The following is a 24,983-nucleotide window of genomic DNA, read 5'->3' on the forward strand; positions in this document are numbered from 1 at the left end:
GGGGGGAGGGATAAAGAATCTAGTGCTTGGCAGTGGCCTTCTCTTGGTGCTCAAGATCTGTAGAGATGGCAACAGTCAGCGAGGTGAAACACGAGAGAGCGGCGGTAAACAACTTGCCGTTGATGAAGTTTTGGATAAAGGCGGTCTCCTCTTCACTAAGAACGTACAACCAAAGATGGGGTTCAGCTCGAGAGAGTCAAGAGACTCGGGGACAAGAGAGTCTTACGAGGTCGAGTTGGCCTTGGCCGAAGCGGTTTCGGGAACGGCCGACTTCTTCGAAGGTCCCGACATGGCAGCGTACGCACCGAGACCGGTCAATCCGTAGACACCGAGGGCGATGTACTCGTTGAGGATCTTCTTGCCGGCGATAGTGCTGGGTAAACACGCGGGTGGATCGAGAGCGAGGAGTGATGGTTTTTGATCAAGCGAGAACGCGGCAATGAACGCGGTTTTGACGGACGAGAGAGCGGAGCAAGGTGAGCGATACGAGAACAAAACGTGATCAGTTTCTCGTGCTTTCGACAGAAGGGGAGGGGGAGGCGTGCGCGAATGGGGAAATGGATGCGATGAGTCGGAGTGGGTAGGACGAGCCAATTCGCGTCGATTCTCTCGAGCGAGTCGGCCCGCCCCTGCGACTTGGAGACGAACATGCTTGCGGAGGGGCTAGACTCACTAGGACATGGTGGAACCGAAGTGATGATGCGGAGAGGCGAGCACTCGCTCTCGCGCGTAGTTGGTCAGGGCATTACATTACAATACATTTGCACCGTAGACTTTGCCAATACAGTTTCTATTCACATTTCCTACTCTACATCTTCTCGAGACGACATGCTCAACACGATCAGGGGAATTGTCAGCGGGCGCAAGGCGAGGTACCAGGAGGATGGGTTCGACCTCGACCTCGTGCGCATCACGGTCAGTTGTCCACCTCTTACACTGCTCGTCCAGTTTACCAACGTCATTCCTCTTCTCTCTCTCAAAGGACCGCATGATCATCATGGGCTACCCTGCTTCGGGACTTGCGTCACTCTATCGTAACAAACGGTGCGTCCTCCCTCTCGAGCTCGTCAAACTCGTCGCGCTCAGAGCTCACGGCTTCGGTTCGTTGCGTGGTGCACCGCCTTTCGAATGCGGACGGTTCAGGTCCGACGTGCTCAAGTTCCTCGAACCGCACGCACCGCACTACCGCATCTTCAACCTGTGTCCACTGTACGAGAACTCGTACGACGCGAACGAGATCGTACACGACCAAGTCAAGCGCGAACCTGGCAACCATGCCGTCGAACGGTTCCCGTGGCCCGATCACCATCCTCCCCCACTCAGCATGTTCAGGATCATGGTCGAACGAGCTCAAGCGTGGTACAACCACGACGAGCGCAACGTGATTGTCATCCACTGCAAGGTGAGCTTAACTGCCGCATCGCTCCGATTCCAACTGTCGATGCTCACTCTTGACCGCGAATGCCATTCGACAGGCTGGCAAGGGAAGGTACATTCTGAAAATCCTCGTCAGCGCGCTCGTTTCCCGTGCAACAACCGTCACTGACATTGGACCACGCGAAACTCAGATCGGGAACATTTGCCATCTCGATTCTCATGTCTCTCCCCGGCTTGCCTTCGACACCTTCTGAATCTCGCCTACAGCATCTCGATCCTCAAGATCGCTCGGATACTGAACAGCAGGACCAAGCCGAAGGACACGAAGCATCAGGCGAGGGTCAAGGTACCGGCGAAGCGGAAGACAGCACTGATCCGATAACGACCCATGACTTGCCCAATTACACAAAAGCCGAAGCGGAACAACTCGGCATGAACGAGAAACTCGAGTGAGCACCAAAAACCTGAACAAATCACTCTAGTCTTTGTTCGAGCATGAGAGCAATTGACACTGAATTATCGGACAGTTGGTTGCTCAAGTTTCACACGCAACGTCGAATGAAGCCTGGAGTCAAGAACCTAGGCGTGTCGATCTCGTCCCAGCGTAGGTTCCTGAGGTACTGGGCTAGACTACTCGAAGGCGATGATCCACGTTCATCGCAGGTCGGACCGCCTCAGCGATTGATCGTGCTCGAGTACATCAAAGTGACAGGCGATGGATTAAAAGGACCGCAAGGAAGGTTCATGGGAGTCGGAAACGACAAGATTGCGGTCCAGGTGAACGGTTCTCTCAGCGATCCGTTTCAACAAGATTCGACGTAGGCGCTCAATGTCTATCCGTGCAGGTTTGGAGGTACAAAGATTCGATCGCAGACGACCTCAGGAAGCGAGAGCTGGCTGTGGTGCGCGGTGAGCAAGAATCGCAAGATCCAGATTGGCATGATCGAGACAAGATGTTTGTCCACGTCGGAGGATTCGTCGAAACCGAACACCCAATCAAAGTCGGCAGCGACGAGAAGACGTTTCCCGACAGGTCTCGCCGAACCGCGAGTCAATCGACTCTTGAATTACCGCAAGACCTCACGGACGAACATGCGTTGGAAACGTACGATTCGACCGCTTCGACCGTTTCTCCATACCCACCTTCGTCTCGCGCACCTTCGTCCATCGACCTGTCCCGTCACTCGACCGAAGTGTCCTCGACCGCCGCCGACGGCAAGCACAAGTGGCTCGTTCCGCACACTTCGTACCTCGCTCCCGCTTCCGCAGAACAACTCTCGCAGAATCGGGCACAGGAACAGGTTGAACGAGACGGAGGCATCGTTGTCGATGGGGAACGTGAATTGATGCTCAAATTCCTCGTCGGTGAAACGGGTCACAAACACGGCAAACTCCCAACTATGGTGAGCTAGAGACAAACCCGCTTCATACCCCTTTGCAAGGCAATCACGCTCATTTCATCGAACCTTTCCTTGGGGATGTTATCAGGCCGCTTTGGCCCTCAGTTGGTTCATTCCAGTGTTTGAATCCCCACCTTCACCATCATCGTCGTTTGCCGTTCTAAGGTTGCAAGCGAGAGACCTCGACTTCGTCAAGAAGTTCGCCGGAATCGATCAAGTCGAGATTGGATGGAGATGGCTATAGAGCAGCAAATTCGATCTTGTGTAATACTAAAGGACACTACTACTATCAGACAAGACTCTATCTTTGCCAAGATGATCGACATTTGCGCTTGTTTTTCTCCTTCTTCATCCTCGATTCAATTCCGATTCGAGTCCTTTGTCGGACCAGTAGAACCTCGCAAACTTTCTCCGACACGCGGAACTGCCACTCTCTTGGTACTCTTGACGAGTGACGAAACTGTCCCGCAACGGTCCTTGCGAGTACGAAGTTGGTTGAAGGAGGAACGGAGGAGACATGGCGATCGAGAGACAAGACGCGATCGTCGTCGTCGGTCTGTTTGGCAGAGGACACGTTTAGAAATCGTACGAGTCAACAACAAGTTTTTGCATCTTTTGGGGGAACTTTTTCCCCTTGAAAAATGGAAAGACAACGTACGATGCTGAGATGGTGACTTTGACGGTATGTTCGGTCGGTGCCAATGATCGTAGATCTTTCTCTCTGTCTCGTTTGACCCTCGAATCAGTACACAGAGTCGAGAGACCAGACATGGGTGAGACGAGAGTGAGAAATGGCACTGACAATCGCGGTCCGAACCCTTCAAACCCAGCGCTACCGCCGACGCACACGATGTTGCTCCAGAACATCCCTCGCAATTCATACGGTAACGTGTTGATTGCGTTTGCGATTGATTCGACGAGTCCCGCCTGATTCAACTCTGCGGTACGAAGACGAACCGATCGGGGCTGAGTGAGTCAATGCGTCTCGGGAAGGGATTGGTCTGGATCTTGAAGAAACGCAAAAATTCTCACCTATAGTTGTCGGGTTGAACAAGACTTCTGGAACCGTGAACCGTTCGTTGCAGAGATACAACAGTTGCTCCTCATCTTGTGGTGCTTCCGGTTGTGCATAACCTGAACCCTGGTCCGTTTGGGGCGGTGTTGGAGGTCGAGGCGGGGGAGTTTGTCCGGTCCGGACATATCCCAGTTTGTTGGATGATTCGGGCGTGAAATCTGGCAAGACATACGTTCGTACCACCTGATTATTGGTGTTAACACTGTTTTTCGAGGTGGACGCGAGAAAGCATCAGGAACGTTGTGTCCCTTGTTTGTTTGACGTGGAAGGACTGGGAACATACTTGGCGGCTTCCCAATCGTGTTCCCAACGGGTCGTGACGTAGCATGCTTGTTCCTTGGCATGCTCCATGACACTCGTTTGATCCATCATGTACCAGTGTCGATATGAGACGAGCTCTTTGAGATAGTTTGTCAAGAGTTTGCCTCCAATGTCGATCCTGTTGCAGGGGCCCGAACCGAGGTGAATCAGGGTCAGAGAAGAGTCTGAAATTCTTGATTGGGGCGATGCGGAACTGGGCAATGAGAATCACTTGCCTTTTGACGCCCGAACTGATGACGGCTCCTCTCAGAATTGGCACAACATGGGTAAAGCTGAACCCTGCATCAATGACGAGACAACATTCTGGTAACGGGTTTTGCAACGACCCTCGAGCGTCGAGACCATACGGTACTGCCACTGGCCCTGAACAGAGGTCGACCCGAGTCAGCCCCTAATCGCTTTTTCAGGATTCGACATGTTCTCGTTCTTGACGTACCTGGAACACGCAAGTAATTCTGAAACTCGTACTCTTCAAAGATCATCTGGTCATAGTGCTCTTGAACGTTGGGCAGGTTCATCATGGGTTCCGTAATCGCGATTGAACTCGACCGAGGGTCCACCTTTTCCCATTCGCACGGACAGACTTGTGTCAGCTCTTTGATCGACAAATTCGCGTCCGTCTCGGGGGAAATGGGGTTCACCTTGATACTTCTCCCACGCCCGCTCAACACTCGATCCCACACTTGTTTTTCAATGTCCCAATTGTTCAAGATCCCCTGATAGTACAACGAGAGCAGCACGAGTCAGCGGAAACTAGACAGTTCGTACCGCAACCTGGACCGGGCCAAACCTGGGAGTGCGACTGACTTTGTCCATTGGTACGCGAAACGTCAACCCGCCGAAATCCTGACACTGGTCCCACTCGTCCGCAACGTAGACGCGCTTCTCTGTCTTGCTCCTGACGATCGCATTCCGAAAGACCGAGATCCTGTAGAGTTCGCAGAGAACGTCAAGTTTCGAGAGTGAGCGAAAGAATTCGAGAGACGCGAACGCCGATTATCGATGGACAAGAGCCTGACTTGTCGGGCGAGATACTCGCATAGGGATCGCTCGTGGATGTAAACGTCGATTTGATCGAGTGAGCGCCGTTGTCGAACACGAGAACCGGAACAGATGGATCCATCAACACTGCCCCTGCCGCTACTCGGTTTTGTTGGCAATCCGGTAAGTACAGTCGCGTAGGTCAAGCTGCGGCGAGACTGGAACGTCTGGATAGGCGCAAGCTGATTTGGTGCAGGTTTGATGACGGGAAGCTGAAAGCTGATCAAAGACATTTTTGATCTTCAACCCTTCCCTCGTGAATAAAATAAGCGTTTGGCTGCGGGTCCTCGACGCTCTGACGAAGCTACATAGCAGTTTCAACGATCACTGTGTCGCGACTATTCACGAGATCAAATGCAATGGGTATACAGTGTAGACAGAGGTACAAAAGCTGCGAATGACGATATGTACAATAAGGAGTGAGGCCTGAGAGGAGATCACTCGTTCTCGGCAAAGATCTTCAACAGGCGATCTTTCTCGAGTGCCAGCTTCTCGACCTTGTCCTCGGAAGTTCTCATTTTCGCGAGGGTTTTGGCGACCCGCTTCTCGACTTCTTTCGGAGTGCGACTACCTCCTCCGAGACTCCACTTGCCTGTATCGGGAACAAACAGTTTCGACAACTCGAGCAGTTCGGCTTGAGACGCTTTCAGATCATTCGAAGCCGATGCAAGACTTGCGACGACTGTGCGGTACTCGAGGGTCGACAGGAAGATCGGGTCCGACAGAAGGTGTGCGAATGCAGACCGGTACACCGGTCGTCCAGGTTTGATGATCGAGGGTCGACCTGTTTCTCACAAAGGTGAGTGATTGTCACACGCGACAGTACAGGATTCGACTGCAAATCTCACCATCTCGATGCGTGATTGAGATCATTTCTGCATTCTCGAGCGCTCGCAACGCCATCTCGTCACCTCCAAACGTCTTGATCAACGTCTCGGCGTACTTGAGTTCTCCATGTTTGCACAACCCTTGCATGATCGCTCCTGCCTGTTCCCGTTTCCACTTCAACCCTTTCGCTTCCTCCTCGTCGTCCCCGAAAAAGTTCTTGCGAATCTCGGTCGCGGAACGGTACACAATGTCGTCCGTTGCTTCTTCGACTTGTTGTCCCGCACGAACCTTCTCGATCAACAGCTCGAGATCGGTCTGTCGACCTCCGAGTCGCGCAACCGACGCGTGTGTCGTCGGAGGCAAAAGTTTCGGGTCGAGTTTCCCTGCGACGTACGCGAGAGAAGCTTCTGGCGAGGCATCGGTCAGATTGATCGAGTTGAACGGTTTCGAAGGCAACGCCTTCGCGAGCGGTTTCGAAAGGGTCGGAGAGTCGGACGTAAAGATGACGTGAGCGATCTGTTCCCCAAGAAGAGCAAATCGTGAGCGAACGACTTTCGGTATGGGCAATCACTGGGATCTGAAGACAAACCTGATTCTCGACAAGCACGGCCGCCCATTCACTCAGTACGTCCCACAGCACTTCTTGTTTCGCTTCGCCTTTTGCTGCGAACCTACACATGTGTCCAAAAGTCAGCATCTCCTACTGTCATATACAAGGCGCCAACATTGCGCTTACCCCTTGATGACCACGACTGGTAATCTCTCCATCTCGCGCTCGCGCTCGCGGATCTCCTGCCCATTCTCAGCAGTGTGCGTCTTGCCATCTCGTAAAGTCTTTGATGCTTCTCGCACGAGCTCGCTGCTCCTAGGTCCGACGATCTCGAGTTTCTCCTCCTTGATCGATTCGGCTTGACCTTCGATCGCCGCTACTACGGGGATCTCGACCCCTGCACCGAGTTCCGAGATGGCGCCGTTCCCAGCGACCGTGTCGATGCGACCATCTCGAATCGAACCGTCGTTCTCGAGTTGACGCACGATTGATCGTTCGAGATCGACGTGTTGTCGTGCCGAAGCGGTCGAAGCGGTCGCCGCGAGAGACCTCGCCCGAATCGAATTCGACAATTTCGCCAACGCGCTCGCCGTGACTTCCAAGATCGCTTTCAATTGAGTGTCGAGGTTGCTCGAGAATCCAGCTTTCTGTCCGATCAGCCCGACGGCAGCGAGGTCGATCATGTTGTTGAGTGAACTTGCGAGGACGAACTGAGGGTAGTACCCGACTGCACTCGCGAGTTCCGAGACGAGCTTGGTATCGGAACGAGCCGCTTTCGAGATTTTCGTGCAATCGATCGTCAAGATGTTCCTGCACGAGAATCGAACGCCGTCAAACAGGGTCCAGATCGTGGGAAAGAGGAGCGTGTAAGTAGAAGGGTAAACTCACTTGCCATCGACGAGAACTTGATCGATCAGCGCAGTCTTCCCACTCCCTCTCGGACCTTGAACCGTGATGAAACTCTCGGGATTGCCCTTGAGCCACGCCTTCAAGTCCTCCTTGGCATCCTGTCGTTCTTTCTCGATCCCGCTCGTCGCAGCTCCGTACGCTTCGTCGGCAGCGTTCGATCGCAGGCCGAGCCGTCCGAGGGTTTCCTTCTTGAGCCACCGGACCGCGCGGTACTTGTCGGCGTCGAACGTGCCGGCAATCTTGGCTTGAACGAACAGTTCTCGTACCGGGTCAAACACGGCGTACGACACGGTGCCGAGCAAGGCGACGAACAGCGGAAGCACAATCTTGGGGTGACTCGTGATCCAGTCGCGGAAGTAGGCGAAATGACGCTTTGGCTTGTACAAGATGCGCAAGACGGTCGGAGTCGTCACGTTGGGCGACGAGGGCTCGACGAGCGACGAGTGGAGACAGTTGCGCGCCGAGGTCGCGGCGCGCAGGTGGGTGAACACGATCGAGGCGGCTTTGGGCGAAGTCGGGACAATGTCGTGAATCTTGCCGTACGGGCGGAAGAGGTCGTACAGGCGTTCCTGTGGAATCTCGGGGCCTTCAAACTCGACGACGAGCTCACGCGAGGGGAATCGGTTCATGTCTTCCATCCAGGGTCTTCCGCGCACGAGGAAGGTTCGTGGGACTTGGCGGGACCAGATCGCCCATGCGTGGAACCAGGGCTTGGGACTGGTCGAGTGGGCGAGCTGGGTCCCAGCGTCGTGCGCGACGAGGCGTTCGAGCTGGTCGGAGGTGGGAGCTGCGGTTACGGTCGGGTCGTACGAGAAGCGGACGAATGCTCCTCCGTCCTTCTCGCGCGTGTTGATTTCTTCGACGTGGAGGGACGGGTAGCGATCCGGGATCGGTGCGAGCTGAGAGCGCAACGACTCGACGAGTTGTGGCCGCTGGAACTGGGTCACGAGGTAGCGCAGATCGAGCAGAGACGTGCGCAAGGGAAACACGAGGTTGTAGTAGAGGTAGAACTGCTCGCGGGCGGGAGCATCGTCGAGCGAGGGAGTCGCTTCCGGGGTCTCTGCGCGAGTCGACGCTGGTTCCGACACCGGGGGGACGGTCGAGGCGAAGCGGTGCAGCGTCAACGTGCGAACTGGTACGCTCCGGCCGAGTGCATGCAGGCGCAGCATGGTCTGGACAACGAGGCGAGAGCGAGATGGGCGAAAGAGTCGAATGCGAATGAATGAGACACTCACCGGCGTCTCGTGCAGGGCAGGACGCGTCTCTGATCTACCTTTGAGGAACTGCTCGAGTGTCCGACAAAGGTGTGTGGGCGCAGCGAGCAAGTGTAGACGAGCGACGAGAGAGAGAACGCGTCTCGTCCCGCTCACCGCGACTCGCGCTATCATAACAAGCTATCGGGCGATACTCTGCGACACGAACCCGAATACAGCTTACATCGTGGGCTTGGCCTCGCTCACGGGCCATACAGATTGGTCGTAGCCTTCAAGCCGCGAGCCGCACTCGTCGACGGTCGAGCCTCGACCCAGACGCTTCCCGACCCGACCCAGCCCGACCGACGAGACCATGAGCGTCGTGATCCCGCTCAATGCGCGCGTCGAGACGTCTTCGGGACCGGGCGTGGTCCGCTTCGTTGGCCCAACCTTGTTCGCGACCGGGAAATGGGTCGGCGTCCACCTCGACGTACCCGCCGGCAAGAATGACGGATCCGTCGCGGGGACTCGCTACTTTACCTGCCCGCCCAATTCGGGCGTGTTTGTGCGCGATCGCATGGTGACCCTCCTGCCCGACGTACATTCTCCTCTCGTGCCATGTCCTTCCTTTTCCCGTATGCTCACGAGTCGCCTGCAATCATAGGACGACGCTCGAGTGGGAGAGACGTTCAAATTGCCCCCGTCTCGACCCACGTCCTCGCGCCCTTCGTCCTCAGCTTCGAACCCGAGTCGCGCACATTCCCGCACCTCGATCTCGCGGCCCCTATCGTCGACTTCTTCCTCTTCGTCCTCGATGCCTCCTCCTCCAGCACCAAGTTCGCTCAAACGACCCTCGTCCTCGACCTCGTCCGCTTCGAGAACTTCGACGACGATCGCGACGGCTTCCCCTCGTCGATCTTCCTCGATCGCACGCAGCGCTCCTGCTGCTGCTCCTCCTACCGCTGCTCTCGCCCGTCCAGCACCTCCAATGACCCCAAGAACTTCCTCAACCTCTCGTACCCCAGCTACTCCTGCATCGACCTCGGCTCCAACTTCTCGAACTCCTTCTCGAACGCCTTCCCTCTCGCGTCCAAACTTTGCTCCATCGACCCCGATCCCCACTCCGACCCCAACTCGAACTCTGAAATCCTCGTCGTCCACCGACCCAGCTTCGATCACGCCTTCGAGGACATCCCTCAAGACTCCGACGACTGCTGTCAGTGGCACTAGCAGCATGCAGAGGACTTTGAGTGGCGAGAGTACGAGTTCGAGGATCTCTTCGACATCGTCTTCGTCCGTCTCGAGGATCGGAACTGGGTTGAGACAACCTGGTCTCCCTAGACCAGGAGGCAGTAGTAGCAGGATCACCCCTGGGGCAAAATCATCAATCGGAACGACAAGACCCACCGTCGGAGTGAGAGCGTTGAGTCGTGGGAGTTTGGCAGCGATGCAGGACGAACAATTGCACAACCAGGATGGAGACGAACTTGAAGATCCAGACGAACCCGTTCAAGACGAAGAAAGCAGGACTCGGAGTCCGTTCAAACGACCAGAATCGATCGCGAGTAGTCACGCTTCGAGTACGTTTGGACCTAGTACGAGAGGAGAACCGGAAGATCCGTTGAGTTTGAAAGGATCGGATCCGAGGAGAACCGCTGCAGAAGCTGTAAGTATATCCTAGTCTCTCTCTCTATCCGTTTGATTTCATCTCATAGATATCGACGGTTCCGATTACAGATGGTCCCGAAACGAGAATACGATGCGTTATCGACGAGGCTTCAAATTCTCGAACGGCGTCGCAACGAGGATCGGGACAAGGTTCGAGAGTACGAGAAGATCAAAGACGAGCAGGCCGAGTGGGACCGACTCCGAGACAAGATCAAGAGTCGACTCGAAGTCGTCGTTGGAGAAAACAAGGAGATCAAACGAGAGGTCAGCATCACCTCTTCTTCTTCAAGCCGTCCGCAAATAGTCAATTGACCTGTCTCTCTTTTTTTCTTGAGAACAGAACAAGGAGTTGGGAATCGAACTCGAATCGCTTCAGTCCAAGTTTGAAGATTTGCAGGAACAAGTCGAGCATCACTTGCTCGACAAGGAGATCGCCGAGAGCGAACTCGAAGAGGAGAAAGCTCAACGCAAGACTCTCGAGGAACGAATCGGAGAACTCGAAACTGAAGTGACAGTGTTCCGGGAAGAGAATGGTAAAAAGACAAATTCTTATGCTCACGAGTTTCAACCGAGTCTGAGAGTCTGGTCACGTGCAACAGCTCGTCTCGAAGGCCCTCCGGCGGAAGAAGGAGACAATCCTGATCAGGGAAATGCCGTTTCCTCCATCGCTTATCGTCAGCTCGAGAAACAGAACCTACGTCTCAAAGACGCTCTCCTCCGGTCAGTATAAGCGCGCTGCTCCTTAACTCACATACATTCGTTGACGAATCAGCGTTGCGCCTGCAGGCTGCGGGACCTGACCACTGAGGCTGAAACCGAGGCGAAGAAGAAGATCGAGACGCTCGAGAAAGAACTTGATCTCAGTTCAGATTTGCAAGGTGCGCAAACGAGTTCCCAGTCTCGTGTTCGTCTCGTCTGCCGAAGGAAAGCTTGACAAACAGGAGATCTCTTTTTTAATCAGGCGATCTCGACAACATGGCTGTCGAATTGGAGGAATCGGAGGCCAAAGTCGAAGAGCTCAAAGCTCAACTCGATGCCGCTGCCGAAGCCCAAGACATGCTCGAGGAACTCACTGACCGCAATATCAGACTTCAAGATGTGAGTGATGTTCCGACATCTATGCCTCCCACTTCTCGCCGCTGATTAATGTGGACTGTTCTTCAAACAGGATAACGAAATTCTCAAAGTTGACATTGAGGAGCTTGAGGCGCTACGCGAACTGGCAGACGAGCTTGAAGAGAGCCATCTCGAGACGGAGAAGCAGTTGCAGGAAGAATCAGGTGCTACAGTCGACCCGGATTTGAAAGATCTCCCTACAAAATATCCTCTGACCCAGATTCGTCTTTCGCCCTGCAGATCTCAAGGATCTGCTGATTCAGGATCTCAAGCGGAGGAACGATTCGCTTGAAGACAGTTGTGTTGATTTTGAGCGAACCATCTCTCAGTTCCGAGAAGTCGTCATCTCGCTTCAAGGGTGCGGAAGAGTCCTTCTAAATTCGACGTCTCTTGATGAAGCTCAAATCTTGACCTTGTCCAACACAGGGATCTCGAGGAGCTTCGTCGTCAGCAATCGACTCAAGCTTCCGAATCACAATCTTTGTCTTCGCAATCTCAAGCCATGCTGAACCTCAACATGCGACTTCAATCTTCGGTCCTCAAGAGTCAGGTCAAAGCGATCGATCTCGAATTGCGCAAGCTCGAAGCGAAACAAGCTTCCGAACATCTCGCGATAGTCAAGGTCAGTCTCACGATATACCCGTTCAAATCGCTAGGCTCACTTAACAACCTGACTAACTCTCACTTGTGATATCGCGACAGCCGTACTTGCTCCATGCGTTCTTCGAGTCTGACTCCGATGCAGTCGAAGCCCTCTTGTTCTTCAACCGCCTCGCATACAAATCCGATCTACTGACTACTTCGATCGAGCAAAATATGTCGATCAACGAAGCCCTCGATGGAATCGTACCTGAAGACTTTGTTGGAATCTGCGAAGTGAGCCGGTTCTGAGCTTGCCTCAATCCTACTCAATCTCTAACCAGGTTATGTGACGGATCTTTCCAAACCCAGACTCGAGCAAAGCTCGGACATTACGCTTCGCTCAACAAACGCTTCGCCGCTAATTTGACACGGTGTTCGCCGGAAATCTTCCTCAAGATGGGAAGGGTCTATCGAGAACTCGCTTCGAACGAGAAGAAGCTCGACGGGTTCATCGAGCTCTTGCGCAAGGAGGAGTTCAAGGCCATCGACTGTGGCCGGGATCTCGACGGGTGAGCCATCTCGCAGCTCAGTGACCGCGCACTGATCCCTGACGATTCTGGACCGCTTTCACCAGCCTCATCGCGCAATCGGAACACCTCGCGGAAACCCACCTCGCCGATCTCGACCCGACACTCGATCTTGCAGAACGTGAAGTGTCATGTGTCGCCACCCTCGACCTCGATTTCGATATTATTGCGGTCGCCGCCGGTTTCACGAAACAAACCATTGCGGCAATTTCCCAAGACCCAGGTTCGTCTCGACCGGGATCTACGCTTTCTATCCTCACACTGAAACTAATCTGATCTCTGCTTGTCGGATCTAGAGATCGAACTGCAACTCGGGGACGCAAGTTTGGACGATCTTGTGTTCAAGCCTCTTCAGAACCTTGTCAACCACGCCCGCAATGCCAAAGTCGTCACAAAGTCGGTCATCTGTCTCCTAATTGCCCTAGACAGAGCTGGTATCGCCTAGAGCTGACGAAAAGAATTGCACAAAATCAGAAAATTGCTTCGAAGATTCGACGATCTCGTTTCAGCTTCTTCAGCCATCGGCCTTGAACACGCCGAGGGCTTCGAGACTCTTGCATACAACAGCACCGCAATTGCCCAAGCAGTCTCAAAGGTCAGCATAGGTCGCACTACTCTGTTGCAGCGTTCGATGCGCGGAATGACTGAACTTTTCGTCACTGATAACAACAGCTCGGATCCGACGTTTCCGCCTATTGTACCGAGATTCGCGCGACGAAGCAACCGTTCGAGGTCAACGCGCTCGTCTCGATTGCTCAAGAGATCGCAGCGGTCGAACTCGGCAAACAGTCGGCTCGACCTCTCGAAGAGATCAACTCGCTCGTCGTGCAGCTCGTGACGGATGTAGGCACGACCTTGTCCGCGTCTCTCGAGGCCGAGCGCGTTGTTCAACGTATGAACCGTCTCTACCTTTTTTTTTCCGGTTCCATTTGAACTGATGGCTCGATGCTATCGTGCGCAGTATCGTACTCTGCTCCTTGGATGGCCCGGGTCGCTCAAATTCAGTCTGATGCGGCAATAAATGTCGAAGCCGAGCGCAAAGTGATCCAGTTGAACGAAGAGATGCGAGAACTTGCACGAGAGGTCAGAACCAAGGCAAGTCGAGACCCGGTACTGGGGAACAGGTGGCTTTCCGCGTTAGCTGACGAGACTCTCGTTTGTTCTTCCTTTCAAATTACAGGAGGAAGCGTACCAGGAAAGCGCAGTCAAAATCGAGTTGCTCGAGAAACGCCTCGAAGGGGTCAAGAAGCAAGCCGATGTGCTCGCTCAACTCGAAACCGATCTCGCGAAGAGTCGCAAGCAAGAACGCACGTACGAGGAGGCGAATGAGGTACTCCAGCGCGACCTCGATGCTATGGAGCAAGAACTCGTCAAGCTCAAACAGAATGTCGGCGCCAGCGAGAAAACGAGTGCGTCTCACGCGCGCGCGTCATGTTGTCCCTTTTGCGACATGTACTAATTCCAATCGGTTTGAACAGATGGTACGGCATCAGCTTCAGGAGCTGGAGGCGACCCTGCAGCATACGAAGGCAACCTGGAAACCGCATACCTCGTCGACAAGATCACCTCGTTGCGCTCTGCCGTCAAGTTCTTGCGATCCGAAAACTCGTACCTCAAATCGCAAGATCTCCTGTCCGATCTCGACGCGATCCCGCTGTTCGAACTGCCGCCGACACCGCCACTCACGCCCGAACCGTGCTCCGATTCGGAACACGAAGCGGGTCCGACCGGTACGAGCTCGCTCTCGCGCAGGTCAGAATCGAATCCAAAGGCACTCGCGCCGCAATCGTTCGCGGTTCGGTCCAAGCTGCTGTTGCAAGAGGCGAGACTCGTTTTGGCGACTCCACGACTCGTCGATTTGTCGCAGGTCTCGGCTTCCCAAGGGGACAGACGCCGGAAAGCATGGACACCTGCACGGAGAGACCCTCGCAACCAGCTGTGGGCGGAACGGGAACGGGGCCATGCGTTGGAGCGCAAGATGCTTAAGTTGTGTGAAGCAAGATGACCGCGTTCAGGCGGTCGATCACGTTAAAGATCGTATACCCTGCCTGTCTGTATGGTGGCCTCAGCGATACCTCTCCTCTGTGTACGAGCATGTGTGGGCAATTTAATTTTTGTGGAAATTGTCGTCATCGCTTTGGCTCCGGGCACCGCCTCTCATCTTTTCAACCGATTCTCCGCTCGCTATTTGTCTCCCTATACGATCCTAGACAACAACAGCAACATGGCCCGTACCTCCGACAGTGAGTAGCTGGCCCTTTGCGCTGACTGGCTGTCTCAAGCCATCGTCACGCCTCTCGCCGTCATCCGCAGCCTATCTAGAACTCAGCTGATCTATCAACGCGTGGTAACAGTCATCCTCATCCTGGTCGCAATCGTGTTCCCTCCTGCCGCAGCGGGCATCTTGACTGGATGCTCGTGTGACCTGTTAATCAACATTGCTCTCACTCTTCTCGGGTCCGTTCCTCTCCCAACTCGCTTGTTGTTCCGGCTTTTGTACTGAGGCTGAGACGCGACGCTTGCGACACAGGTTCATCCCGGGACACATCCACGCTTTCGTGAGTCACTCTTTCCCCAAATCAAGCTGCTACGCTGGCGCGGAACTGACCATGTCTGTCCTCAGTGGTTAATCTACAAGAACGCCCAAGCCGAAGAGCGTTACGGCAAGGGTGGTTACCACTACATGGGTGCGTCGTTCACCCTCGACGGATCAATCGCATTCCGCGTAATGGCACTTTCGAAACTGATTCTTCATGCTCTTTGTCACTAGGCAACGGCGAGTATGCCCCGATCGGACATGCTCCTCCTGCGTACGGTCACCCTCAACAACCTGCGTATGGTGCTGGACCCGGCGGATATGGAGCGACCCAGTAATCGACAATATTCATTCAACGGGCTAAAGCCTTTCACCTTGCTCAAGCGCACCCAACGAGCGACCGACTGCTTCAACATAGCCTTCTCTGCTCACACTCTGTATATATGATACTGTCTCAGTCGTAATTGAACCCGTTTTCTTCCAATCAAGTTTCTAGGATGCCCCCGCATCAGTCTTGCGAAGATATTGGCAGTTCCTACAGCTTGGTTCAAACATATGCTCTGCTCTATAGTCCTCCACGCGCTTCTCCTCCAGGCTCAACAATGGGCAAGCAAGGGAGCGGGTCAGGGAGTCAGGCGCAAAATTAAGCATTTCCTCAATCTGCCGCGTTGTTTCGCCTTCTCGTGAAGATGACGGGATGAACGCAGGGGGGCATACTAGACAATCTGGGAGCTAACATGGTGCAGTGAAGAAGTCGATCAAATAAAAAGCCCCTGACTATTTCTTCCTCCTTGTCTTGCGACATTCTACCTCACAGCACTACCTACAAGTCGAGGATTCGCATCATGTCAGACCCTGTCGCAATGTCTACACAGGGCAATCGATCTGATTCCGAGTCGCTATCGGGATCTCCTCCTCCAGCACTCGATCCTTCAACCCTCGCACTTCTCAACTCGTTCTACCAGGAACGAGAACAGACAGAACAACAGTTCCGGGACCTCGAAGAGAAGGCTCACAAACGCATGCTCAAAGCGCAACGGATCAACGCAGGAGAATCGAAACAAGATCAAGATGACCTCGAATCTCGAGAACCCGACGAAGTCGACCCTGAAGACGACAAGATGATGTCAGTCGACGAATTCAGGAAACTCTTTCAGGAAGACTGGCAACTGAGTCAGTTCTGGTACGTCGAAATTCTTTCCTTAGTCTCGATTGCTCTCTCGCGTGTGCTCATGAACTCTCTTTCACAGGTACTCGGCTGCGTTTGCTTCTCAACTGTGCAAATTCATCTACTCGTTCGCGACACCTTCAACTCGAATCGCGTTTCTGTGTTGCCCAACATCCTACGTTGCGTTTCAAAACCAGAACCCATTGCCCGATGTGTGGTTGCTCGAGTACGATGGCAGGTTCGGATTGTTGGGCAGCAAGTTCGTACACTACGACTTGGAGGAACCCGACAAGATCCCTGCGACCTTGTTCAATTCGGTTGACATTGCGATCGCAGACCCTCCATTCTTGAACGAGGTCAGTCTCTCTTTCCAATTCTTTGCGCTTTCTCCTTGGAATGTTCCTTGATCCCGCTCGTTGATCGTTCTGAACACTGAGAAACGCATCTTTTTGGTTTTCGTACAGATTACGAACCAGCATCTCTCGAAAGGATTGCAAAACATCCTGAAACCCGATGGCAAATTGATCCTCCTAACCTCGACATCGGTCACGTCCCTACCGAAGATCTACTCGCAAGCCCCGATAGGACCTCTCAACGAGACGAGTCTCCGGGTGGAGCATGCCGGAGGGATCCAGAACGAGTTCCGCGTGTGGACCAGTTGGAAGTTTGAAGGAGAGCGGGAAGGAGTGACTCTTGTGGATGATCCAGTGTTCTAGAACAGCTCTCTGTCGCTCCTCTCGACAACTAGATGGAGAGGTAGAGTACGAGATACAATCTATTTTAATGACAACATGTTACTCAACAGAACCTGTACAGCTTTCCCAAATCTTGGTAATCTGATCTTGGAGAAATAGGGAAATGTCAGCTGATGTCCGCGAGCGGAAAAAGAACGCCGACATTAACGAACCTAGACGACCAGGTCTTGCAACATCTCGACGACAGAGCCGAGTGTCGACAGTTTGTGGAATTCGGCTACATTGGCCGTTACTTGCAATCGCCTCGTCAAGTCTTGCTTCGTCTCGGCCATGACGTACTCGCCCGAACAGTCGCACGTCGAGCGCAAGTTTTCCGACTTCATCGTCTTGCAGCGACTGCACCGTAAGTCTTGCAGCTGGTACGATACGATACGGCGTTGGAGTGAATCGATCACGACTGCTTCGATCGAAGCACGATCGTACTCGGCCGTGCATGCTTCGTTCAAGCACCTCCAGGGACGGTCTTTCGCCAAGAAGGTAGTGTTGCGACACAAGTCGAGATCTAAGCACAGCTCGAGATCGTCAGTTTCCGCGTCCTCCCGTGAGCCGAGGAAGATAGGCGAAAGGGGTTAGCGAACCTCGGATAGAGTTGCACTGCTTGCACACAACCATCGGGACTTTGAAGGGCAGACAAGGATTATGGAAGATGGCCTCCCTTGCGAACTCGCGCACGTTAATCAAGTCGAGCAAGTTGCGCTTGAGGACGACCACCTCCTCTCCGACATCCTTCGACAGCGCGAGAACGGCGCACGTCGTCTTGATAAACTCGAGTACGGGGTTCTTCAGTTTGAGGTGCGAACCAGGCAAGAGCGGGAACTGAAACGCGGCGGGATCTTCCTTGGTGGCATGCATCTCCTTGAGCTTGTTGACCGCCTTCAGCAGCATACGGGTGAGGTCTTCTCGCACGAGGGCCTTTGCCGCATCGTCCCCGGCGGCGTCCTCCTTGCCAATCTCGTTCATGGCCTGGGTCGGTTTCAGTGCCGAATTTAGTCCATTTTGTAAAAGTCGGAGTGGCGTGCGCAATTCTGACCCTTGTTGGCGTTTGGCCGTGAGCATGCCGGCTACGAAGCGACCGATTACTGAATTGAAATGTTCTTGGATGGCGGGAGGGAGATAGAACATGACATTGAAGTTCAGGTCTATCTCCACCTCGTTCAATGGGGCTTCGTCGAGTTCGGGATGGTCGCAGATGATGCCAGCGTAGTTGGCAGCGTCCATCCACAAGAGTTGATCCCAGAACTTGACAATGTCGAGTCGCACGTAGCGGAACAGCTCTCGCGTAGTGACGGATGAAACGATATAGTTGGCGTATGCGTAGGCGGTCGAAGACGAAGGTTTCGAAGTCAGAAGGAAGATGCGACCAAAATCGGCGTGAATGACTTCGGAACCGAGACGGCGGAATTCGGCCAGAAGCTGGCTGAATGTTTTGCGCATGAGTCCATGCACGAAGCGGTACAGGGCGGGGTCGTACAGTTTCGCGCTAGACGAACTGATCCATCGCCAGAAGTGGTCCATTAGGACGATGTAGTGGCCACCGTTCGGTTTCGCCGACTCGAGCGACCACGACTTGAGCATCGAGCGGAGCATGTTGAAGGTTTGTGTTGGCAGAATGGCGTCGCCAAGAGAATGAGGCGCATGTGCCGTGCCCTTTGCGTATTCGTCGAGGTTGTGAGCGCCTTCATCGATACCGGTTCCTTCTCCGCCTTCAAGTTCATACACCAAAGCCGATTGCAGAACGGCATCGACTGCGAGGTTCTTGATGTCAATTTCGAGACATGCGTTCGAGTAGCATCCGGGTCGACCGATTTCGGGGTTCGCGAGCTCGTCTGCCAGCGATGCTGCATTGGCATCTGCCTCCCGGCCGCCGAGATCGGGTCGAGCTCCGGCAGACCACCACAGGACAAGACCGGCTTTGTGCAATCGCCGGGCAAAGTCAATGTCGGCGAGGAAGAAAGGCACATCTTGTTCGAGATTGCCCACAGGCACATCGAATCGATCGGCGAGGTCGATGCGCTCCCCGATCCAGATCGCAGCGGAAAGATAGTGGTGAATCATCTTTCGACACGCCGGAGCCTGCCAAGCGAGTGCTGACGGGAAGGTGTTGTCGGCTCGCGAGGATTGGATTGTGATGATCGGGAACAAGCTCGAGCCGGGAATGCGTTCGTCGAAATATGCGCGGGGTTTAGGCGAGTGGATCACTAGAAGGGATACCATAGAGCGCTGAGAGGCGAGCGCTTTGAGCTCGCGCGAGATGGCGCGAAGGGCGACTTCTTCCGAGCTTGGATAGCTCGCGTCAATCGAGATCGTATCATTGTACTCAAACACGGCGTTAGAGCGTTTGGCTCCCTTGTCCTGTCGGAGGCGCTCCTCTTCGATTGCTCGCTTCTTGCGCCGCTGCTCGGAATAGTACTTCTCGAGATCTGGTATCTCGCGAGCACGACCTCGTTCGACCACATAGACTTTGGCGGTGCCATCGGGGAGGAAGAGACCAAAAACGTGTCGGAAATCGTTCGTGAGATGGAACAGGTAGGTGTAGCGAAGGTTGCGCCCTTTGTCGAGATAACGACGGCGACTCAGAGAAGACTCGGATCGTTTGAGATCGTCGAGCGCAAAGTGCCGATCAAGGCCTCGGTTGAGCGTAACGCCTTTGCTCGCGTCGGGTACGCAACTCGAGCCAAGGTGAAGGAGGGCACGCGTGATGAGCGGAACTTGCAGTTCGTACGCGCCATCGACAGTCGGACCGTGTAGCAGTTCGGCGTACAGAGCCTCGTCCCGCAGATATTCGTCCTCAGTCGTCGTCATCTGTACCAGGTTGAGTGCCCTTTGGTTCCTCGGCAGCGTCCGCGAGATGGCTTCGACCTGGCACGATGGAGGAAAGGCGTCTGCTTCCGTTGGAAGATCGATAAAGTTGACGAGGAATTGACGGGGGATGCGGAGTCGCACGGACTGGAGAGTGTCGCGAATGAGGAGCCACATCCGGAATTCGCCGGGACGATCCGAGACGGGCGAGATTTGAACAATGTCCCACACGGAAGACGAGAGCATGCTTGAGTGTTGGTTCATCATGGATCCGAGCGTTCCGCTGTTTGTGCCGAATCCTCCTCCTCGCGACGCCGAAAGCAGCGCTTTGCGTTTCTGGCGCCAGATTGGTTTCATATAGGCGATCCATGCCGGATAGTCCTTCGTCATGTCAGGCGCCGGAACAAGCTCGGGTGTAGGTTCTCGCACGGCAACGGCACTCTCTTGTAGTCGGGCTTGGTGTTCGATCTCTTCCTCTTCGGTGCGCATGACGGGTTTTTGGCGGGCGAACATCTCGTCGACGCGATGCTGCTTGAACTTGTCGTCGAGGCTGGCGACTCGTCGGAACAGCCAATCGGGATGGCGGATGCGTGGGACCGGATTCGTGACCTTCTGCAGCGCGGCTGGGATCGTGATGAGCTTCTGGACGACGGAACCGAGTCGTTCAATGTAGTAGTCCCAATCGAGGATCGATCGCAGCTCAAAGTCTTCGAGACTGTTGTCCTTGAGCCATTTACGCAGGAAGTGTCGTTTGATACTCAGCTCGGCCGAAAAGATTGCGACGGGGACCGCACGTTCGGTGACTGGAGCGCCCATCGGTTTTGACGAGATGATAAACTTGCACGCGAGACCTTTGTCCTTGACCATCTGCTCGCCCAGGAACTCGGCGAGACGTCGTGCGGTACTGATCGACGTCGATTTCTGTCCGGCGTATTCGGCGAGGGTCTTGGACATTGATCGGTTCTCGGCAATAAGGTCGACGAGCTCCTCGTCGGGAAGACTATGAGCTTTCGTGAAGAGCACGTCAAGCCACTTGTCTGCAACCGTCGCGACGGCGGCGTAGCAATCTTTGAGAGTACCACCGAGCAAGAATTTCTCAAAGATTTGCGACTGGAACGTCTTGATTAACTGGAGTTCTCCTCGTCGCTTGACTTCGAACCCCTTGAGTTCAGCGAGCGAGCCATCCTCGTTGAAGACTGCGTACCGCTTCTTGAGCAGCTTGTCCTCCTCCTTCGAAGATGGCAGAATCATTGCGCGGTAGGGTCCATCGAGCTCGAAGAAGATCGAGTTTTCCGACCGCACCACCATCCGGCCGTCGTCGCCAGCCTCGTGATACTGCTCGTTTGTGAAATCTTTGTGGACGAGGTGATTGAGCATCGTGCATGGATACGAGAGGCCGAACTTGCCACCGTTCTTGAGCTTGAACGTGAACCCTGCGGGCCAGAATAAGAGGAGCTGTCAGTCCTGACTGAAGGTTGACGCGGAGAACGAGTCCGAAGGAGAGGAGTCACCATCAGGGAAAGAGCTCGGCAACATGCACCAGATACCGTCTGTGTCGAGTTCGAGGGGACGTCCGATCTGTTCGACGAGCTTGCGCGCCATCTGAATGATCGAAGCACCCGTCAAGCAAGTGATGCCTGCCATCTCCATCGAGTGCCACCTCGCGCCTTTGCGCATGACGTAACCGTAGAAAGAGTTGAGGATACATTTGTGTGCGAGCTGGAGTGAATCGTACAAGACGATCATAGATTTCGCCTCGACGATTTCCGAGATCGATCCTCCCGAGTTCGCCTTGTCGAGGTTCTTCTTCCAATCTTTGTGCAAGCCTTTGTAGGTGTATCGACGATCTCGAAACGTGCGTACCGTGTCGATGTAGAACGGATTCTCGCGCTGACAGATGATCGTCTCCTTCGTTTCAATCTTGGTCTCCTTCTTCTTGGCGTACACTTTTTGCGAGTAGTCACCAAGTCGTTTGTGTAGCAACGAGGTTTGCTCCGAAGGTGACAACTCGTTGAACCTCCTCTCGGGTTTGCCGGGCCATTTCGGAGGAAAAGTTTCTTGCTCGAGCGCGTTGCGCACCATTTTGAATTCTCCCAATGCTGCCGGGAAGTATTCGCCCCTCCACGCCCATTTCATCTTGCGCTGACATTGTTTGCCGGGTCGGTTGTAGTCGCATGCAGCGCAATCGGCTTCAGTCACGACGGAATCGGGTTGCAATCGATTCGACAACATGATGTTGGGGTACATGGCGGCGACATCGAGATGGTAGATCAACGGAGTGTCGGATCGAAGTGGGTTGTCGCGCAATTCTTCGAGCATTGCCACGATTTGATCTTTCACTTCGTCGTAATTGGCCACTTCGTCGACTGCTATTGGTTTGCCTCCTTCTTTGGCGAGGGCAAAGGTTAGGGCGTCATCGAGATCGTCAATGAGCTGTATAGCAAAATGCAAGATTGTCAGGCGATAGCGGGCGGCGTCTCCCAAGCGAGATGACACAAACCTGCTGAATCGCGCTCGGAACGATCTTGAAGTCGGTCGAGATGTCAGAGCGGAACACTCCCGCTTCGAGCGCTTCGACGTGACCTCCGACATAAGTCTCGGATTCGAGCAAGTGACCCTCGTACATGTTGCTCTGGGACTCAACGTGTCGATTTGGCATGATGACTTCTGATCGGTAGGCTTCAACCTGTTGAGATAGCGTGAGGGCGTGAGCTGCTGGTGAATCGTGAACGAGATGAAATAAGAGTTGTCAAAGGGTTCGTACCATGAGCAGAGTCTCGCACAAAGTTCCCGAGCCTTTTCTGAGGACTTCATCGGGGTTGAGAGGGATAATGTTGCAGAGCGAAAAGACGAATGGGTGAACGTATTTCATGTACAGGTAGTAGGTCGCGACGGCATCGGAAACGGAATATTGCGCGAGCACTTGCGGTTGCTCGACGGCGTACCTGAACCACGAGCACAAGTGACGAGATCAGTTGCTGCTAAACGCAGACGAAGGGCACTCAGGAAGAAGCATACGGAGTCATCAATTCAGGATCCAATTCGATGGGGTTGTATCCAAGCTTTGCCACCGTGACAGCTTTCAGACCTTGACTGCCCTGAGGCAGGTAAGAGTCTCGCTTGACCCATCTGCAACATGGCGAAAACCTCAGACACTGCTCAGCGGTGAGCACGAAGACCGCTGGAAGGACATACCGGAAGCAATCCATGTGCACGCAGCTCCGGCTCTTGAACTCTTCCTCCTGGTCCTTCATGAATCCGATCTCCTGATACATGTCAATCCCATGGACTGTCGCTCGTGCGAGCAGGAATGGGAAATCGAACGAGTCTCCGTTGTAGGTTGCGACGACCGTTGGTCGCGCTTCACGGAAATGCTCAAAGAACCTTCGAATCGTCGCAGCCTGGTTCATACATTGTCTGGTCAGATTAGGGTCCGCATCGCGCAGAGCGAATGAGACTGCAACGCACTTCGTCGGCTTCATTGAAGATCACGAACGGTCCTTCATAGTCGGGTTTCGGCGTGTACTCGAAATCTTCAATGTCGCTACTGACAATCTCGCGATTCGTGATGAGGAAACCCTGTCGAGTACCGAGATCACTAGTCAGTCAGATATTTCGAATCCCGTAGAACTCGCAAGCCGTTGCAGCGCACCTGACCGTCGATCATGTACGAAATCATCATGACCTGATCGGTCATCTGATCCGGAAACTTGAGCGGCGCTTTCGTGGTTTCGATATCGAAGGCGAGCACGACCGGCTCAGCACGTGCGACACGTTCCTCGAGCCGCCTAAACGAGACTTCGCCGCCTTCTTGCGACGGGGTCACTTCGTACCACAATCCGACTCGAATATCTGCAATCAAAACCGTCAATGTTTGGCCAGCGAACAACCCTACTGGGAGTGGAGTGGTGATACTGACTCTTGTCGATCGCGACTCGCAAATAGTACGGCACGTCGTACTCGCGAATGTCGAGGATTGCATCCTCGGGTTTGCCCTGTTTCGCTCCGGCCTCTTTCGCGAATCCGCTTGCGCCTCTACCACCGGCACCGCCCGCTCCGTAAGCGTCTTCCATGTCGTAGTCCAAGCCCAGGTTGGCGAAATTGCCTTCAGACGCGACGACTTCGGCATAAGTGTCGACCGCGTCGAGTCGTTCTCGATTCTTGTTCGCGAGGGGCAAGAGATCGCGACGGACGGTGAACAGGTCATTCTGGTTACGGAAGTACAGTGCGATATACTCTCGCCGGTATCCCAAGAGGTGATTCGGCTATTCATCGAGAGAGGCTGCATGAGCGAGGAAGCGTTTTGGGGGACGGGAGAAGCGCGCACGAGTCTGAGATCCTCTTTGCGCACGCGTTTGAGCTTGGTGACAAAGTCTTCATACTTGCGCATGATCCATTCTTCGACTTGTCCCTCTTGTCCAGCCTGCAGGCGAAGAAAGCGTGTTGGCAACGAGCGCGTACTTTGTCGAATGAGAACAAGAAGCGGAGAAGGACGCACCCTCGTAGCAATGTAAAAGTATGGCTCGTACGAGATTGTGCTCTTGAACATGGCGCCATCGTCCTGGATAAAGTAGTGGTCGACGCCGGCTTTGGTAGTGACTTTTGCGCCCGAATCGTCAACGACGAGAGTCTGCAGGGGTGGCGTATCAGTAGCGGTCTCGGCTGTACGCAATCGCTCGAGCAATGCGTACCTCTTTCATGTTGACGAGCCAGCCCTGTTGAGGTGCGCCTTGGGAGAACTTGGGGAACCCGAGCTTCTCGTCGAGCTCGTCCCACACCTAAAAGGGCAACGGCCGCTCGTCAGCTTGCTAGGAGCGATCAACCGCAACAGAGTCAAGAGTGTGTTACCTTGGAGTCGTCTTGGCGGTCGTCCATGCGAGTGCCGTCCTGCTCCGTCTTGAGGATCGTTCCTCCCGTGTGTCCGCCCCGCCCTCGACCACGTCCGCCGCGTGCGCCGCCCCTCCACGAGCCTCTCCCGTTGCCCCCTCGACCGGCAAACTTGTTGAACGCTTTCCCCATCGCTTGGCAACGCGACTCTCGAGTTTGAACGCGTCGGCGAGCGTCACCTCGATGACTCT

General features: G+C 54.3%; 8 protein-coding genes across 8 annotated transcripts; 4 read left to right on the forward strand and 4 right to left on the reverse strand.

The window, feature by feature from the left end:
• Positions 1-19: 19 nt before the first annotated feature.
• Positions 20-681, reverse strand: JCM15063_000840 (ATP19 family protein; the record flags this gene model as incomplete). Its single annotated transcript, XM_076680912.1, has 3 exons — positions 20-155; positions 227-373; positions 674-681. The coding sequence occupies 3 exons, from the start codon at positions 679-681 to the stop codon at positions 20-22; spliced, it is 291 nt and encodes a 96-aa protein (XP_076531919.1).
• A 147-nt stretch (positions 682-828) lies between these two features.
• TEP1 (putative phosphatidylinositol-3,4,5-trisphosphate 3-phosphatase) lies at positions 829-3,021 on the forward strand (the record flags this gene model as incomplete). The annotated part of the gene is made up of 8 exons (XM_076680913.1): positions 829-915; positions 983-1,044; positions 1,144-1,402; positions 1,476-1,489; positions 1,569-1,826; positions 1,905-2,154; positions 2,223-2,780; positions 2,866-3,021. 8 exons carry the CDS (start codon positions 829-831, stop codon positions 3,019-3,021), a joined length of 1,644 nt encoding a protein of 547 aa, XP_076531920.1.
• A 104-nt stretch (positions 3,022-3,125) lies between these two features.
• JCM15063_000842 (actin family protein) lies at positions 3,126-5,296 on the reverse strand (the record flags this gene model as incomplete). The annotated part of the gene is made up of 10 exons (XM_076680914.1): positions 3,126-3,333; positions 3,436-3,498; positions 3,580-3,715; positions 3,810-4,054; positions 4,136-4,291; positions 4,389-4,536; positions 4,610-4,733; positions 4,815-4,889; positions 4,981-5,101; positions 5,193-5,296. The coding sequence occupies 10 exons, from the start codon at positions 5,294-5,296 to the stop codon at positions 3,126-3,128; spliced, it is 1,380 nt and encodes a 459-aa protein (XP_076531921.1).
• Positions 5,297-5,651: 355 nt separating this feature from the next.
• YME2 (Yme2p) lies at positions 5,652-8,670 on the reverse strand (the record flags this gene model as incomplete). Its single annotated transcript, XM_076680915.1, has 5 exons — positions 5,652-5,998; positions 6,063-6,558; positions 6,632-6,713; positions 6,779-7,402; positions 7,481-8,670. 5 exons carry the CDS (start codon positions 8,668-8,670, stop codon positions 5,652-5,654), a joined length of 2,739 nt encoding a protein of 912 aa, XP_076531922.1.
• A 397-nt stretch (positions 8,671-9,067) lies between these two features.
• On the forward strand, positions 9,068-14,652 carry JCM15063_000844 (uncharacterized protein; the record flags this gene model as incomplete). Its single annotated transcript, XM_076680916.1, has 19 exons — positions 9,068-9,292; positions 9,359-10,360; positions 10,432-10,626; positions 10,703-10,895; positions 10,962-11,082; positions 11,149-11,240; positions 11,324-11,460; positions 11,531-11,642; positions 11,719-11,836; positions 11,905-12,100; positions 12,181-12,354; positions 12,430-12,629; positions 12,695-12,870; positions 12,944-13,043; positions 13,122-13,242; positions 13,320-13,539; positions 13,609-13,742; positions 13,828-14,056; positions 14,126-14,652. The coding sequence occupies 19 exons, from the start codon at positions 9,068-9,070 to the stop codon at positions 14,650-14,652; spliced, it is 4,272 nt and encodes a 1,423-aa protein (XP_076531923.1).
• A 219-nt stretch (positions 14,653-14,871) lies between these two features.
• JCM15063_000845 (YqaE/Pmp3 family membrane protein) lies at positions 14,872-15,521 on the forward strand (the record flags this gene model as incomplete). The annotated part of the gene is made up of 5 exons (XM_076680917.1): positions 14,872-14,890; positions 15,002-15,104; positions 15,178-15,205; positions 15,271-15,334; positions 15,418-15,521. 5 exons carry the CDS (start codon positions 14,872-14,874, stop codon positions 15,519-15,521), a joined length of 318 nt encoding a protein of 105 aa, XP_076531924.1.
• Positions 15,522-16,028: 507 nt separating this feature from the next.
• On the forward strand, positions 16,029-17,067 carry EFM5 (protein-lysine N-methyltransferase; the record flags this gene model as incomplete). The annotated part of the gene is made up of 3 exons (XM_076680918.1): positions 16,029-16,366; positions 16,434-16,707; positions 16,816-17,067. The coding sequence occupies 3 exons, from the start codon at positions 16,029-16,031 to the stop codon at positions 17,065-17,067; spliced, it is 864 nt and encodes a 287-aa protein (XP_076531925.1).
• A 191-nt stretch (positions 17,068-17,258) lies between these two features.
• On the reverse strand, positions 17,259-24,924 carry POL2 (DNA polymerase epsilon catalytic subunit; the record flags this gene model as incomplete). Its single annotated transcript, XM_076680919.1, has 14 exons — positions 17,259-17,608; positions 17,685-21,338; positions 21,417-22,338; positions 22,406-22,591; positions 22,670-22,850; positions 22,924-23,034; positions 23,101-23,306; positions 23,374-23,484; positions 23,558-23,757; positions 23,825-24,170; positions 24,233-24,328; positions 24,404-24,535; positions 24,597-24,683; positions 24,754-24,924. 14 exons carry the CDS (start codon positions 24,922-24,924, stop codon positions 17,259-17,261), a joined length of 6,753 nt encoding a protein of 2,250 aa, XP_076531926.1.
• Between the last annotated feature and the right edge of the window lie 59 nt (positions 24,925-24,983).

This window comes from Sporobolomyces koalae (genome assembly GCF_050403365.1).
Source record: "Sporobolomyces koalae JCM15063 DNA, S_koalae_JCM15063T_v1_ctg49, whole genome shotgun sequence".
NCBI lineage: Eukaryota > Fungi > Basidiomycota > Microbotryomycetes > Sporidiobolales > Sporidiobolaceae > Sporobolomyces > Sporobolomyces koalae.